The sequence below is a fragment of the Neomonachus schauinslandi genome, chromosome 4, assembly GCF_002201575.2.
Source record: "Neomonachus schauinslandi chromosome 4, ASM220157v2, whole genome shotgun sequence".
Classification (NCBI taxonomy): Eukaryota; Metazoa; Chordata; class Mammalia; order Carnivora; family Phocidae; genus Neomonachus; species Neomonachus schauinslandi.
The window spans coordinates 880,278-892,848 of record NC_058406.1 but is presented as its reverse complement, the minus strand read 5'-3'; the positions used below and the strand labels follow the sequence as shown (position 1 = coordinate 892,848).

General features: G+C 62.7%; 1 protein-coding gene across 1 annotated transcript; it reads right to left on the bottom strand.

The window, feature by feature from the left end:
* Positions 1 to 2,531: 2,531 nt before the first annotated feature.
* Positions 2,532 to 11,672, bottom strand: GABRD (gamma-aminobutyric acid type A receptor subunit delta). The gene is made up of 9 exons (XM_021683359.1): positions 11,605 to 11,672; positions 6,922 to 7,034; positions 6,565 to 6,632; positions 6,262 to 6,482; positions 5,101 to 5,183; positions 4,413 to 4,550; positions 3,577 to 3,732; positions 3,126 to 3,337; positions 2,532 to 2,831 (listed from the first exon to the last, which is right to left on the bottom strand). The coding sequence occupies exons 1-9, from the start codon at positions 11,670 to 11,672 to the stop codon at positions 2,532 to 2,534; spliced, it is 1,359 nt and encodes a 452-aa protein (XP_021539034.1).
* Between the last annotated feature and the right edge of the window lie 899 nt (positions 11,673 to 12,571).

Genomic DNA, 12,571 nt, shown 5'->3' with positions numbered 1-12,571 from the left:
CCGGAGGCAGGCCCCCCCAGCCCCCCCCACACACACCCGGCCCAGATGCCTCTGACACAGGAACTGCTGACATCTCCCTCCCAAGCTGGCCCCTCTCAGCTGCAAACCTGATCCGCCCCGGCCTTCAATCTGCCCATCTCATCACCACCGGAATAGAACTCAGCGTTTAAAAAGCACCAGCCCTTCCCGTCCCTTTTTCCTGGCCCTGTAAATATGTGGGCAGAAATAGCAGCCTGCAGGCTGGAGGGAGTGATTGCTGGTTGCGGAACCAGGCGAAGGCTCCTGCCCGGGTGGGCCTCGCCGCGTGGGTGCCCCAGGCAGTCACAAAGGCCGGCTTTAAATAGCTCCTTGTGGGTTATGTGCAGCAGAAAGAGGGCAGTCGGCAAACTGCAGGGAAGTGGGGACAGGCGGGCATGGGGTGGGGCAAGGTCCTGCACCCAGGTGAGCTCAGCGGCTCCATGAACCTTGAACTTACTTGCACATCGCCTGGAGCCCCAGGGATGGAGCTGACCCCCGGCCTTCCTCGGTGCAACAGGACTTGGGACAGGACCCTGGCTGCCTCCAGGGTTGGGGAGGGCGGGCAGCCTTGAGCCCAGCCAGGTAGCTTCAGTGCCCCATCTGGGGCTGGGACACCAGACCCCAGGCAGTTCTCCAAGTTCCAGGGAGGAGGGGGCAGTGACCCTGCATGGGATCATGCAGACAAGAAGGTGCCGAGGGGGCAAGGGAGAAAGGGGCCACTGCCCTTGGGCATCGCTGTCCTTGTTTATGGAGTTGGCCAGGCTTGGCTGCCCCCAACACCCCCTGCTGTCCTGAGGTGGCCCGGATCCCCAGCTGACCCAGATCCAAGCTCAGCTGCTCATCAGCCACCTGCTCTCCACTGGCCCCCAGGCCCACTCCATTTGCAGCTTCTGGTCACATTGGATCCTGAAGGTCTTGCTCCTTGGCCCAGCCCACTGGGATGACTGCCAAGCTCTGCAGCCCAGTCCTTGAGAGCAGGGGACAAAGTGGCAGCCTTGCACCAGGAGGGGTCTTTAGGAGGTGAGGGGCCTTGGAGCTAGAGGAGTTGCTGGAGCTGGAGCTGCAGGTGAAGGTAGAGGTGGAGCTGGAGGTGGAGCTGGAGGGGGAGGGGAAGTTGGGGGAGGAGGAGTTGGAGGGGGGTGGAGGGGGAGGGGTGATAAGCCTGGGCTGTGGTTTGCGCAGAAGGGCCAGTTCCCTCCTTTGCCCTTGAGGTGGCCAAGTCTTCTGGGAAGCAGCTCCCTGCAGGGCTGTGCTGGACACTCGATGGTCACTCTGCCAGCTAAGCCCTTTGGGAGTAAGGATCCTCTAGCCTCCTGTCCCCACGGCCTCGAGACACTGCAGACCCCTGGGCAGGTTGTGTGGCTGGAGGCAGAAGGCAGGGCCACCTGATTCAGAGTCTGATTCATGCAAAGTCACCATCATGCTCCCCTTGAGGTGGCTTGCAGGGGGGAGGGGGCACCAGGAGGGGCACCACGGGGCCAGCTGGGCAGTTGCCTGGCTGCCACCTTGACCACAGCACGGCATGCCCATGGCTGACCTTGGCCACGGGAGCCGGCTGTCCGGACTCTGCAGCGACCACAGCTTCTCTCACTGCCGGCTCCGGTTGCCTCTGAGTGTGATGACTTGCTCTGCTTTGGTGCCGTGGAAAATCCGGACCCCCTTATTCAGATCTCCGGTGACCAACAACCCCCGTCACCCTGCTGCAGCCTTGTCACCCCACGTCCGTGGTGGCTGCAGAGATGGGAAGGGGCTGAGTGGTATTTGTGGGGACTCAGTGGCCTCCCTTTGCCCATCACCACATCCGAGAAGACAGCATTGTGGCACCCTGGCCGTGGGACCAAGAGACCAAGGTGGGGTGTGACTCCTCGAGCTCCAGGTCCCTGCACCTCCGCTCTCCCACCGATGCCCAAGGACGTGGCCACATGGCTCGCCTGTGAGACAGCTCCAAACCCCTCTGTTCTGAGCCCAGGGAGCCCACAGCTCGAGGACAACTCTCTAGTCAGCAAGGTTGCAGCCGCAGCTCAGCCTCAGAGACAGAGAACACAGCCAGCAGCCGAAGGCTTTGTTTTATTTCATGCTGGGACCCACGGCCTATGGATGCCGTTCTCCACCATCTCACCAAGAAGGTAGCGCCGCCCACGCCCGGCCTCCCACGACCTGGTCCCAAGCCCACAGAGTACATGCCTAGAGTCAGGATTGTTTTCTGAATCGAATGCAGAGTTCCTCAAGGGCCCTGAGCCTGCCTGGCTCAGCCTCGGGTCAGGCTGGCTCTGCCGCCCAGGAGGAGCCGGGCCAGGGGTCTGCAGGAGAGGTGCACGGGAGAGCCCCAGGGTGGTCTTCCAGGTGATGGTGGGTACAGAGCCTGGGGTACTTAGGGAGGCCAGCGTTTTCCTCTTGTTTTATGCGGCCTGTTGTCGGGCCCCCTTCGAAACAGGCAGAGCAGGCACATCAACCCAAGAGCCCTCTCTCCCAGGGGCTGGGGGCTCCGGGACAGGTGAAGCCCCACCTCCACCTCACATGGCGTAGGCCGCCCAGTAGAGGACGTTGACGGCCACGAAGGCTGCAGGGAACACCACGCGGGCGTACATGTCGACAGTGTCTGCGTCAATGGGCTTGAAAAGCGCACGGAGGCCTCCTTGGCCCCCCGCGCGGGCCCCCCCCTGCTTCCTGGCCTCTCCCATCTCCATGTCCACACACCTATAGGAGCCCATGAGGTTCCCAGGCCTGCGGCAGTGCCGGCGGGACACGGCCAGCTCCTGGGTGGCACCAGCAGCCGACAGGGAGAAGAGCACGATTGCGTTCTTCACATCCATCTGCACGGTGTGCGGGGTGGAGAGTAGGAGACACGGCTGAGCCGAGGGCAGGCTCCCCCCACCTCAGGACCCCCAACCTGGGCCCGCGTCCAGCAGCAGGACGGGCCAGAGTCTGGGCCGGCTCTTATGCACCGGGGGCTGCAGGTGACCTCCCCAGAGCAGTGGGCAGAGGGTCCTGAGTGGGTCCCAGGAAAAGTGGCCCCAGCACTGCTGCCCCTCTGTGTTGGGGGTGGAGGGGGTGGGGGAGGCTGTCCTTGATCCTGAACACCAGAGAGCCGGCAGGCTCAGCCTCACCTCTGCTTTCTGCTCCTTGACCTTGACCTTGGCCTTCTGCTTCTTCCGGTAGTCAGCATTGAAGTGGGCGAAGGCATACTCCACCAACGCGGCAAACACAAAGACGTAGCAGATCCAGAAGTACACATCCAGTGCCTTGATGGCCGAGGCCCGTGGGAGCGACGAGCGGGCGCTGACCATCAGTGTGGTCATGGTCAGCACCGTGGTAATACCTGCTGGGAAGGGGCGGTGACATTGCTGAGGCCCCTGTCATCTCCCGCACCCCTACCCCTGGCCCAGGGGCAGGTCAGGCTCCTCTGGCCTGGCCCGGCCCGGCTGGCCACTGACCCAGGACAGCTGGGAGCAAGGGGCTGAGGGGCAAGACCCGAGCTTGTGGCTAGCAGGGTTGGGTCCTACTTCTGGGCTCCCACCCTTCCGCCAGCTCCTCCGAGGAACGGTCAGGGCCCCGTACCTAGAGACACCCTGGCCGGCACTGCTGCCTGGCTGATCCAGAAGGAGACCCAGGACATGGCGACCAGGAGGATGGAGGGCATGTAGGACTGGATGATGTAGACGCCCCGGTTCCTCCGCAGGTGGAAATGCAGGCTGAGCCGAGGGAACTGACCGGCTGCCAGGGAAACGCTCCCGGTTGGGACCTGACCCCCACACGCGGCGGCACTCGGGTGGAGTGGAAGGCGTGGCAGGCACTGGGGGCCACTGCGAACCCCAGAGCCCTGCCATCGTCACCTCCCCCACACACCCTGATGGGCCAGGGGTCTCCCCTGCCCCGGGCCTTGTCCCGGGAGAGAGGCTGGCTCTCTGCAGGGCCACCCAGAGGAAGGAGAGGGGACAGGTTCCAGTGCTGCACTGGGCCAGGGGACTCTCCCCGCCATGTGGCCGGCTCACCTCTCCTGGCCCTCTCGCTGCAGTCAAGCTAAAGGAAAGAGCCAGCGGGGCTCGCTGGTACCAGTGACCACACGGTAGGAGCTGGGAAGGGGCAGGAGTGGGCAGGAGAAAAGGCAGCCCCAGGAGGCGTGGCCCCTGACGCCCTCGCCCCTCGTGTTCCCCAAACCCCAAGCGCTGCTGGCCTCCAGGAAGCAGCAAAGGACAGAGCAATGAGGCAGAGAAAGCCTGACCCACGTCCGCACTGTGGCGTCCTGAGTCCCCGGGTCCGGTGCAGCCTGTGCCCATCCGTGGCTTTCCAGCTGCCTCCTCAGGGGGTCCTCAGAGTCGACTAATAGCTTAGTTAAAAGTGCCAGAAAACCACAAGCCAGGCTCATAGGAAGAGGCCGCGAGAAGCTGCGTTACCAGATTTGAAGTTCATCAGCTCTGTGGCGAAGTGGTAGCTGGTGATGGTGAACTGAGCCAGCTGCAGCTTGTTCAGCCCGTGGATCTGCTCCTGGTTCTCAGACCAGTAGTAAACGATGTCCTCAGATGAGTAGCCATCTGCAGGAGAGCCCCAGGTGGGCAGCAGAGCCTGGTGTCCCCCAGCCCCTGGAAGCCCCCAGCAGGAGCACCCTGTCCACATGGGGAGCCTGATACGGCAGAGACAGGGGACAGCACGGGAAGACCTAGCCAGGAGCAAGAAGGCCTGCGGCCATGCCCAGCACCCCAGGCAGGAGGACAGGGCCAGAAGAGCTAGACAAAGGGCAGGTCACCATCTGCAGGTGACCCACAGGGGCTGTCACACTGGCCGAATGACACAAATACGTGCCTCGTCTGGGCTCCACACCCATCTGTCCCAGGCAAGGCACTGACCCCTGGGAAGAGGGCCGGGCTGGTCAGGGCTTCCAGCTCTCTCTTCCTTCTCTTCAGCCCAGGCCTCTGACTGCACGGGGCCTGTGCCAGTTGCTTCCCGGTCCCCGAGCCAGGCCAGCTGCAAAGCTCCCCGACAGTGTGAGTCCCCTGTGTTCCCCCAGCAGAGCCACCGGAGATGCAAGCACCGCCTGCCCCGAGCGGAGCGCCACCCTGTCCCGGCCCCCGGAAGGGCACTCACAGCTCTCCAGGTGCAGCATACACTCCTGCTCGTCCATGGGGTACTTGGCCAGGTCCATGTCGCAGGCCACCGTGGAGGTGATTCTGCCCAGACAACATGCTGGTGAGGTCTCCGGGAGTGAGGCCGGCGCCCGAGATGCTGTGGTCCTCCTGCCCCCACAGGCACAGACGCCCCAGCCCCCCACCCAGAGGGGCCACCTCCAGCGAGGGCGGCCCAGCGGCCTCTCGGGCTCTGTCGGCAAGGTGCTGGCATCGGGGGGAGAACGGAAAGCTACAGTCCGTGGATACTTGTGGGTCTTTCTTCAGGAATCGCAGCTGGGCTTCATTCACTTTCCTCGTCCTTCAAGATGCTTGCCTGTGTGGCTACACTGGGGGCTTAGAAGGGAAGTGCCAGCTGAGGACCTGACCTGCGCTAAAGGACAGCCTCTGGGCATCCCCACTGACCGGGCCGTGTGGGAGAAGGCCCGGGCTGCCAAATGTTCTGACTTTCCAGAAGAATGTAGATTCTTACATAAATCTCCCGGTTTTTAAAATGTTGGCAGCTAATGCTGTTTTCAAAAGGCACACGTCAGAAGCTCATGTTCAAACAAATGCGTGTGATGTACGTTCACGGCAGCACAACCCACGACGGCCGGCACGTGGCAGCCGCCCAGAGCTCGTGAGTGCATGAGGGGGCACCAGGCCACGGAATGCCACTCAGCCACAGAAGGGACAAAATCCTGACAAACCTCACAACAGGGGTAACCCCAGAAACACCGCTAAAGGAAGGAAGGCAGACACAAACGGACATGAAATGTGCAGAAGGGGCAGAAAGCGAGTTGGGGCACGCGGGGGGAGGGGGGAGTGAGTGCTCATGGGCCCGGGGTCTCCTTTTCGGGGAATGAGCCGTTCTGGAATCAGATAGAGGTGATGTTTGCACAACACTGCAAATCTACTAAATGCCACTGAATCATTCGCGTTGAAATGGTGAATTTTATGTTATGTGAATTTCACCCCCGCATAAGAAACAGGAAGGCACCGCATCGGCCGAAAAGCTGCACCTGCGGGCTTCCAGCGGCCACCTGCGCAGCGGCTGTGTGTGAAGCGGTGCCGGAGGCCGGGGGCCGCCAACGGCCCGCCAGCCCCCAGCAGAGCCTCCTGGCGAGGCTGGTCCCGGGCTCACCGGATGCTGTACAGGATCACCCCGTCGGGCTGTAGCCGGATGAGCTTGTTCTCCACAGTCACGTCGTGGAACCAGGCGGACTTGGCGTTCACAATGAAGGTGTCCGGGAGCCACAGCTTGTCCACGAAGCGGCTGTCCAGGCCCAGAGTCTCATTGGTGTGGTTGTAGGCCAGCCTGCTGTCCGTCCAGCTCTGGTGCAGGAACACGGTCATGGTGTATTCCTGTGGGGCCGGGGCCGGCCGTCAGCCCTGCTCCTGCCCTGGGGGCCGGGCAGGGGTGCAGCGGAGGCTGGCCGGCACCTACCATGTTCACCTCTGAGATGTGGTCGATGCTGGCTACCTCGATGGCAAGGGCCACGTTCACCGGGGGCCCTGCAAGGGAGGCGCTGAGGCCAGGCTCTCCACCCAGCGAAAGCCCAGCCAGGCAGGACTCGGCTCAGCCAGGGTCTTGCAGGGAGGACCGTGGCGGTGAGCGTCTGCAATGAGATGCTGAGAAGATCCATCTTCCTAGCTGTCTCCCTGAGGGGGCTAGCTGTCGACGCCTGACTCACCCCTTGGGGACTGCAGATGCACCCCTCAGGGGAGCCATCCCAGAGCCAGCAAGGCTCACACACCCAGCGGGATGCAGGGGTCCACCCGTGCCCGCACCGGCCGCCCTCACCTCCAATGCCAGGCCGGAAGTTGCGAGCATAGCCCTCCATCAAGCCATCCAGGTTGGGAAGCCAGGATATCTCCAGGTTGGAGCCGACATAGTCCCCAATATCGTTCATTGCTCTGGAAACAAAGGCCCACTGGTCACAGTCTGGGTGCCAGGGATGGAGCCTAGGTCCCCTGCTGGGCCTGAGCCACTGTGAGAGCCCCTCCAGGCTAGACCTGGCCAATCCCAGTAACTCCTGCCAAAACCAGGGAGCCCCAGGGAGGAGCAGGGCCCAGGACTCTTCCGCCTCACCCACCAGCCTCTCTGCCCAACTACCTCCGGCCCACCTGGCCTTGAGCGAGCCTGCTGCGTCAGGCAGAGTCCCCACCCCTGGAGACTCTCGATGAATAACCTCGGAGGACCCTGACAAGGGCACACGGCCTCCCTTTCAGCCTCTGAGGGTAAAGTGTCCTGCAGGAGGTGACTTGAGAGAAGAGATGTGTGACCAGGAAGCTGAGGGCTGGGGAGGGGCGGGATGGGTGAGGGCAAGGTGCCCTGACCCAGGGCAAGGGGAAGGGCCCATGGGGACACTGTAGCCGACCTCCTGCTCTCTGTCCCTTTCCAGGCAGGCCCAGTCCTGGCCCCAGAGATCCCCAAATTGTCCTGTGCTTCTGAGGCTTAGCCTGACCCCAGAGCAGCGGGGGCCCATGCCAAGGGTTGCAAGCGAGTCCCATTGGCAGCCTGTGCGGGTCGTGTTTGTCCCTGGCAGGGCCTCATCATATGGGTACGGCCGGTACACACCAGACTGCCAAAGGCTGCCCACCCCTGCTTGTGCTTACCTGTCCTGGGGTAAACAGCATCGCCCAAAACTCATGTCCACCCAGAACCTCAGAAATTGGGCTGTAATTAGTTAAGATGATCTCGTGCTTGATTAGGGTGGCCCTAAACCCAATGAGTGATGTCCTTATAAGAAGAGAAAGCAGACACACAGGGAGAAGGCCGTGTTACAACAGAGGCAGAGATCGGAGAGATGCAGCCACAAGGCAAGGGATGCCACGGACCCTAGCAGCGCCCGAAGCTGCAGAGAACCACAGGAATGATCCTCCCTCAGAACCCTCCAGAAGGAGTCAGCCCTGTCCTCAAACTTGATCTCGGGCTTCCGGCCTCCAGAGCTGGGAAAGAATAAATGTCTTTGGTCTTAAGCCCCCCCAGTTTGAGGTCACTTGTTAGAGCAGCCCCAGGAAACGCACACACCCCGCCCCCCAGCCAGAGGGCAGGGCCCGTCCACAGTCGGGCAGGAAGGGAGGAGCGCATTCAGAAGGGCGTTCAAGAACAGCACCCTTGTGTTACTCTGTAATAACGCTGAACACCGGGAGAGCTTGCCTGGGACAACCCCTCTTCTGTTTCATATACGGACCCTTTGAAGAAGGTCGAATTTGAACCAAGAGCTCCTTAGTGAAGGAAACTCACAAACACTGACCTATCCCAAAGGACCGCCTTGGTCCCTCTAGGCAATGACCTGGTCTAGGGCGGGGGTAAGGCAGGTGATTTGGTAACTAAGTATGAGAAGGACTTGAACGAAGCCCTGGCCCCAAGTAAAGCCCAATTAAAAACACAAATGGAGGTCACCCTGAAGATCGGATGGAAAGGGACTGGTATTAGGTTTTATTTTTGGACTGGCCCGGCTGCCATTTTGCTGCAGCGGCTAGCCTGCCCGCAACAAGGCTGTCAGGAGACACCATCCAAGCCTGGCCTCAGGGTGGTGGCCCAGGCAGGCGCACCTTTCCTCGGCTGGGTCCCATGCGCACTCACAGGCACGAAGTCAAGACGGTGGGGAAGCCCCTGGTCATGAAGCTCGCCTTGAACTGGAAGGATGTCAGTGGACTTCTCAGCCTTTGCCAACCCTAAGGGGGCGCGGAGGGGACAGGCTCCCGGCCCCATCTCACTTCTCACCTAGGACAGGGGCTGCTTGTTTTTCCAGCTGTGAAGAGATGTCAAGGGCCATCCAAGGAGGATGCCCTGTATGCCAGCCTGGGTCATGGAGGGACTTGCTTTCCTCCCATGGTTCAGGTGGGCAGCTAAAGGGGGGGACGGGGTCCACATTCCATGTGAGGGTTGCTCAGCATGGGGTAAGCTTGTGGGGACTCTGACCAGCACCTTGGGAGAGAGGTTCTGCTTCATCTGATGGCCTTGGGCCCAACGATGGCCTAGGGCAGGGGCTCCTGTTGTGTAGACAGACAGAGCAGCTCGGAGACACATGCCCAGACTCCTGGGATGAAGCAGGCACCATGAAAACACTTGCGGCTGGCACCTAGCTGTCGGGCACCACTGGGCCTCCCTCCCTCGACTGACCCCTTGAGCAACAAGCCCACCCTGTCACTTGTCTGTGCCCCTGGAGACAGAAAGGAAAGGTGGGTGTCGCTGAGCAAGGCGGCGGGGTCCTCTTCCCTCCGAGGATCCTTCCACCGTGCACAAGCAAGCCCACAGTCTCCGACAGCGGCACTGGCACCTCGGTTACCAGGGGGAAGAGGAACACGGCGACAATCCCACGGTGAGCCGGCAAGGCGGGAGCTACAGACAGAGCTTCCCCAGGGAGGTGGAGGTGCCAGCAACCCAGAGGGGGCCAGCCAAGGGGGCTGCGGCCGGCAAGCTCAGGCACCCACTGCACGAGTGGGTCTTCGGGCTCGGGGAAGGCACAGCTTTGGCCCCACCCGCCGACGCAGCACAGCACTTTCCTTCTTCTCCCACCAACGCCTTCCCACCAGCAAGCCCAGGATCTGACCTGAGCAGCGGCGGCCAGAGCCGGCACCTCCTGTCCTCCCACACCACTCCAGGGGTGAGCACCAGGACCGAGGGAAGGGAGGGTGCTGTCCCCCTGGCTTCTAGCGTGGAGGGAAACAGAAGCTGGTGGGAGAGGAGGCCCCAGACTGACAGCACGGCGCTGTCTGAAGGTCGCCCACCAAGGCCCACAAAGCCCAGAGGCTTTCCTCCCGGCCGGGGCCGCAGCCTGCCAGCCTCCCTGCACGGGCAAACAGACACATCCATTACCCAAACCCCAAGCCAGATGTGGGTCAGAGTGCAGAATGTTTCTGCTTTTAGAAAGGCAATATAATGCACATATGGACTTGGGGTGCGGGGGGGTGTCTGGAGAATTTCCCAGCAGGAAAGTTTAAGTAGGCCCCAAAAGTAGGATGAATGAGACTCATGCAAGAGCAGAACAGGCTTTGCCACCAAATGAGCTTTGGTGTCAAACTTGAGCTAAGACTTTGGGGTTCAGAGCAGCTGGGACTTCAGAATCACAGCTACATGGCTGTGCTGGGCCCACAGCTGATCCCAGGCCTCTAGCACATACGTCCATGGCCACGCCTCAGTGCTTTGCCCTTCCTGTTACCTTGAAGTAAGAAGAGGGAAAGGGGCCATGGAGCTCGATAAAAGAACAAAGCCCTCCCGAGCACAGGGGTCGCATCAACGATGCTTGTGGTCTTGGGCACAATGGCCACACTGTGGCCAGACCCAGAGCTTCCTGGTTCTGCCCCCCAACCACCACCAAGGAAAGTCTGACCACATCTCCCCCACCTCCCTGATATGTGCTGCCTGAGTGCCTACAGCCCAAACACAGGCTGATGTTCAACATTTTCCAGTTTCCAAGGGTCCAGAAGTCTGGAATGCTGGGGGGCGGGGAAGGGAGGCTGTCCTTGTTCTGGTTTTCTGCAGCCCTTGTACCAAGATGATCTTCAAAAAGGTCCTTCACATCTCCCGTGGAAGGTGGCCAGGATAAGTGCATGGAATGCCGGGCTACCTGGAGCCCATTTCCAGTCCCCAGAGAAGAGACAAGCCAGCAGGGACCCTACTGGTCCCTGAAGCCAAAGGGAGGAAGCCACAGCCCAGGGGGACCCTTCTTCTTAACCTCTTCCACCCTCCCCTCCCCCAACAGTTAGAAATCCTGAGTTGTCGTTGCAGTCCCCCACCCCCTCACTTCCTCACCTCCCACCCCTACTCGCCCCCCACCCCCCACCAGAGGCAGCAGGCTCCTTCCCACCTGCATACTCTGGAGTTCAGCGGATTCCATTTGAAACGGCCCCTGAAAGGAGATTCCACAGCGTCCTGGGCCCCAACTTTCTGACGACCACACACAACCCTTATCTTGTCCACCCCAGCCCTGCTAGCTGCGGCGGAAGCTCGTCTGTGTAGCTCTGCTCCCATGGGAAAAGGAGCAGCCTCCTCCCCCGTGTCCTCAGGATCGCTCCTTCCTGCCTGCCTGCCGCTCGTGCCGAGCTGAGCGCTCAGCCCGCGCCTGGAAGGGCACCAGGCAGCCAGGGACCGGCCAAGTGCCTCTGGGGCCGAGGACCCCAGCGAGCCCGGGGAACCCGGGAGAATTGGGAGCGTCTCCCAGGCCCTCGTCCAGCCGAGCGGCGCCGGTTCAGCACCGGGACGGCGGACAGCACCCGGGGCGGCAGGAGCTGGGGTGGCCGCGGCCCGCGCCCCAAGGGCAGCAGTGCGGTGAGTCTGGAGAGAAGCGCCCGCGGGGGAGACGGGGTGGGGGGGGAGCCCTTTCGGGGAAATGCGCGAGAGGGGGGGATGAAGAGGGAGTCGGCGGGAGAGATGAAGACGGGGGATGGGGTAGACAGGGGGTGGGGGTGGGGATGAAGAGCGAGGGTGCCCCCACCGAGGGCGACCCTGGGAGCACGCGGACGCCAGCTCGCTTACCTGGTGCCGCGGTGCTGCTGCGCGCAGAGAAGCAGGAGCGGGGGCAGCAGCCCGGCCAGCGAGTCCATGGCCTCGGCGCTCGGCGCTGGACCGGGGGCGGCGCCGGGGTCCCGCCGGGCGCGGGCGCTCGAGAAGTTGCTTCTCCGGCGGCCGCGGTAGCGGCACAGGCTGGGCGGGAGCGGGAGGGCGCGCAGCGCGGGCGCGAGGGCGGACGGAGCGCGGAACCCGGAGCCCGCCCCGCCCCGAACCGGGCCGCCCCCCAGCCGCCCCGCCCGTCCGCCCCCACCTGCCGCCGAGCCCCGCAGCCCTCCGGAGCCGCTTGGATTCCTCCCCGCCCCTGAACCACGCAGCAGCGCCCCGCCTCCAGCTCCCGCCCCGCCTAGCCGCGCCCCCCTCGGTGGGTCCGGCTCTCCCTCACCGCAGCACTGCCGCCTGGGAGGTGACCCAGGCCCACGACCCGCCTGGACGCCGCCTCCCTCTGCCCGGCCGGGCGCCTGCAGACCGACGGGCGCCGCGACCTCGTCCCCGGGGCTGTTTGTGGAGGTCACAGGTCCCGGGCACCTGGTTTAGGCAGTTGAGGAGCGCGGCGCGGGGAGGGGGCTAGTGTTCACCCGCTCCTGGGAGAGAGACCCCCCCCCCAGCAGCTCCTTCCAAACCCCTCGCACCTACGGCAGAGCAGAGCCAGAGCCTGAGCGATCACCGGGCAGAGCAGCTCTGCCCACGCTCGAAAGGCCCGCCTGGGAGAGAGGAGGGCGGTGGGCCTCGGCGCTGCTCCACCGGCTGCGGTCCTGGTGACGGGATGCAGTGACTTCTCCGTCTGGCCTGATCAGGCTTTGTCACACCTGTCCACACCCCTTTGAAGGGCACTGCGGATGGCTGGGCCGTAACAACGGTGACATCCAAGCTCCGCACCCCCACGAAGATCTAAGGATGTCAAGGCCTTGAGCGTTTTCTATTTTAATTCTTT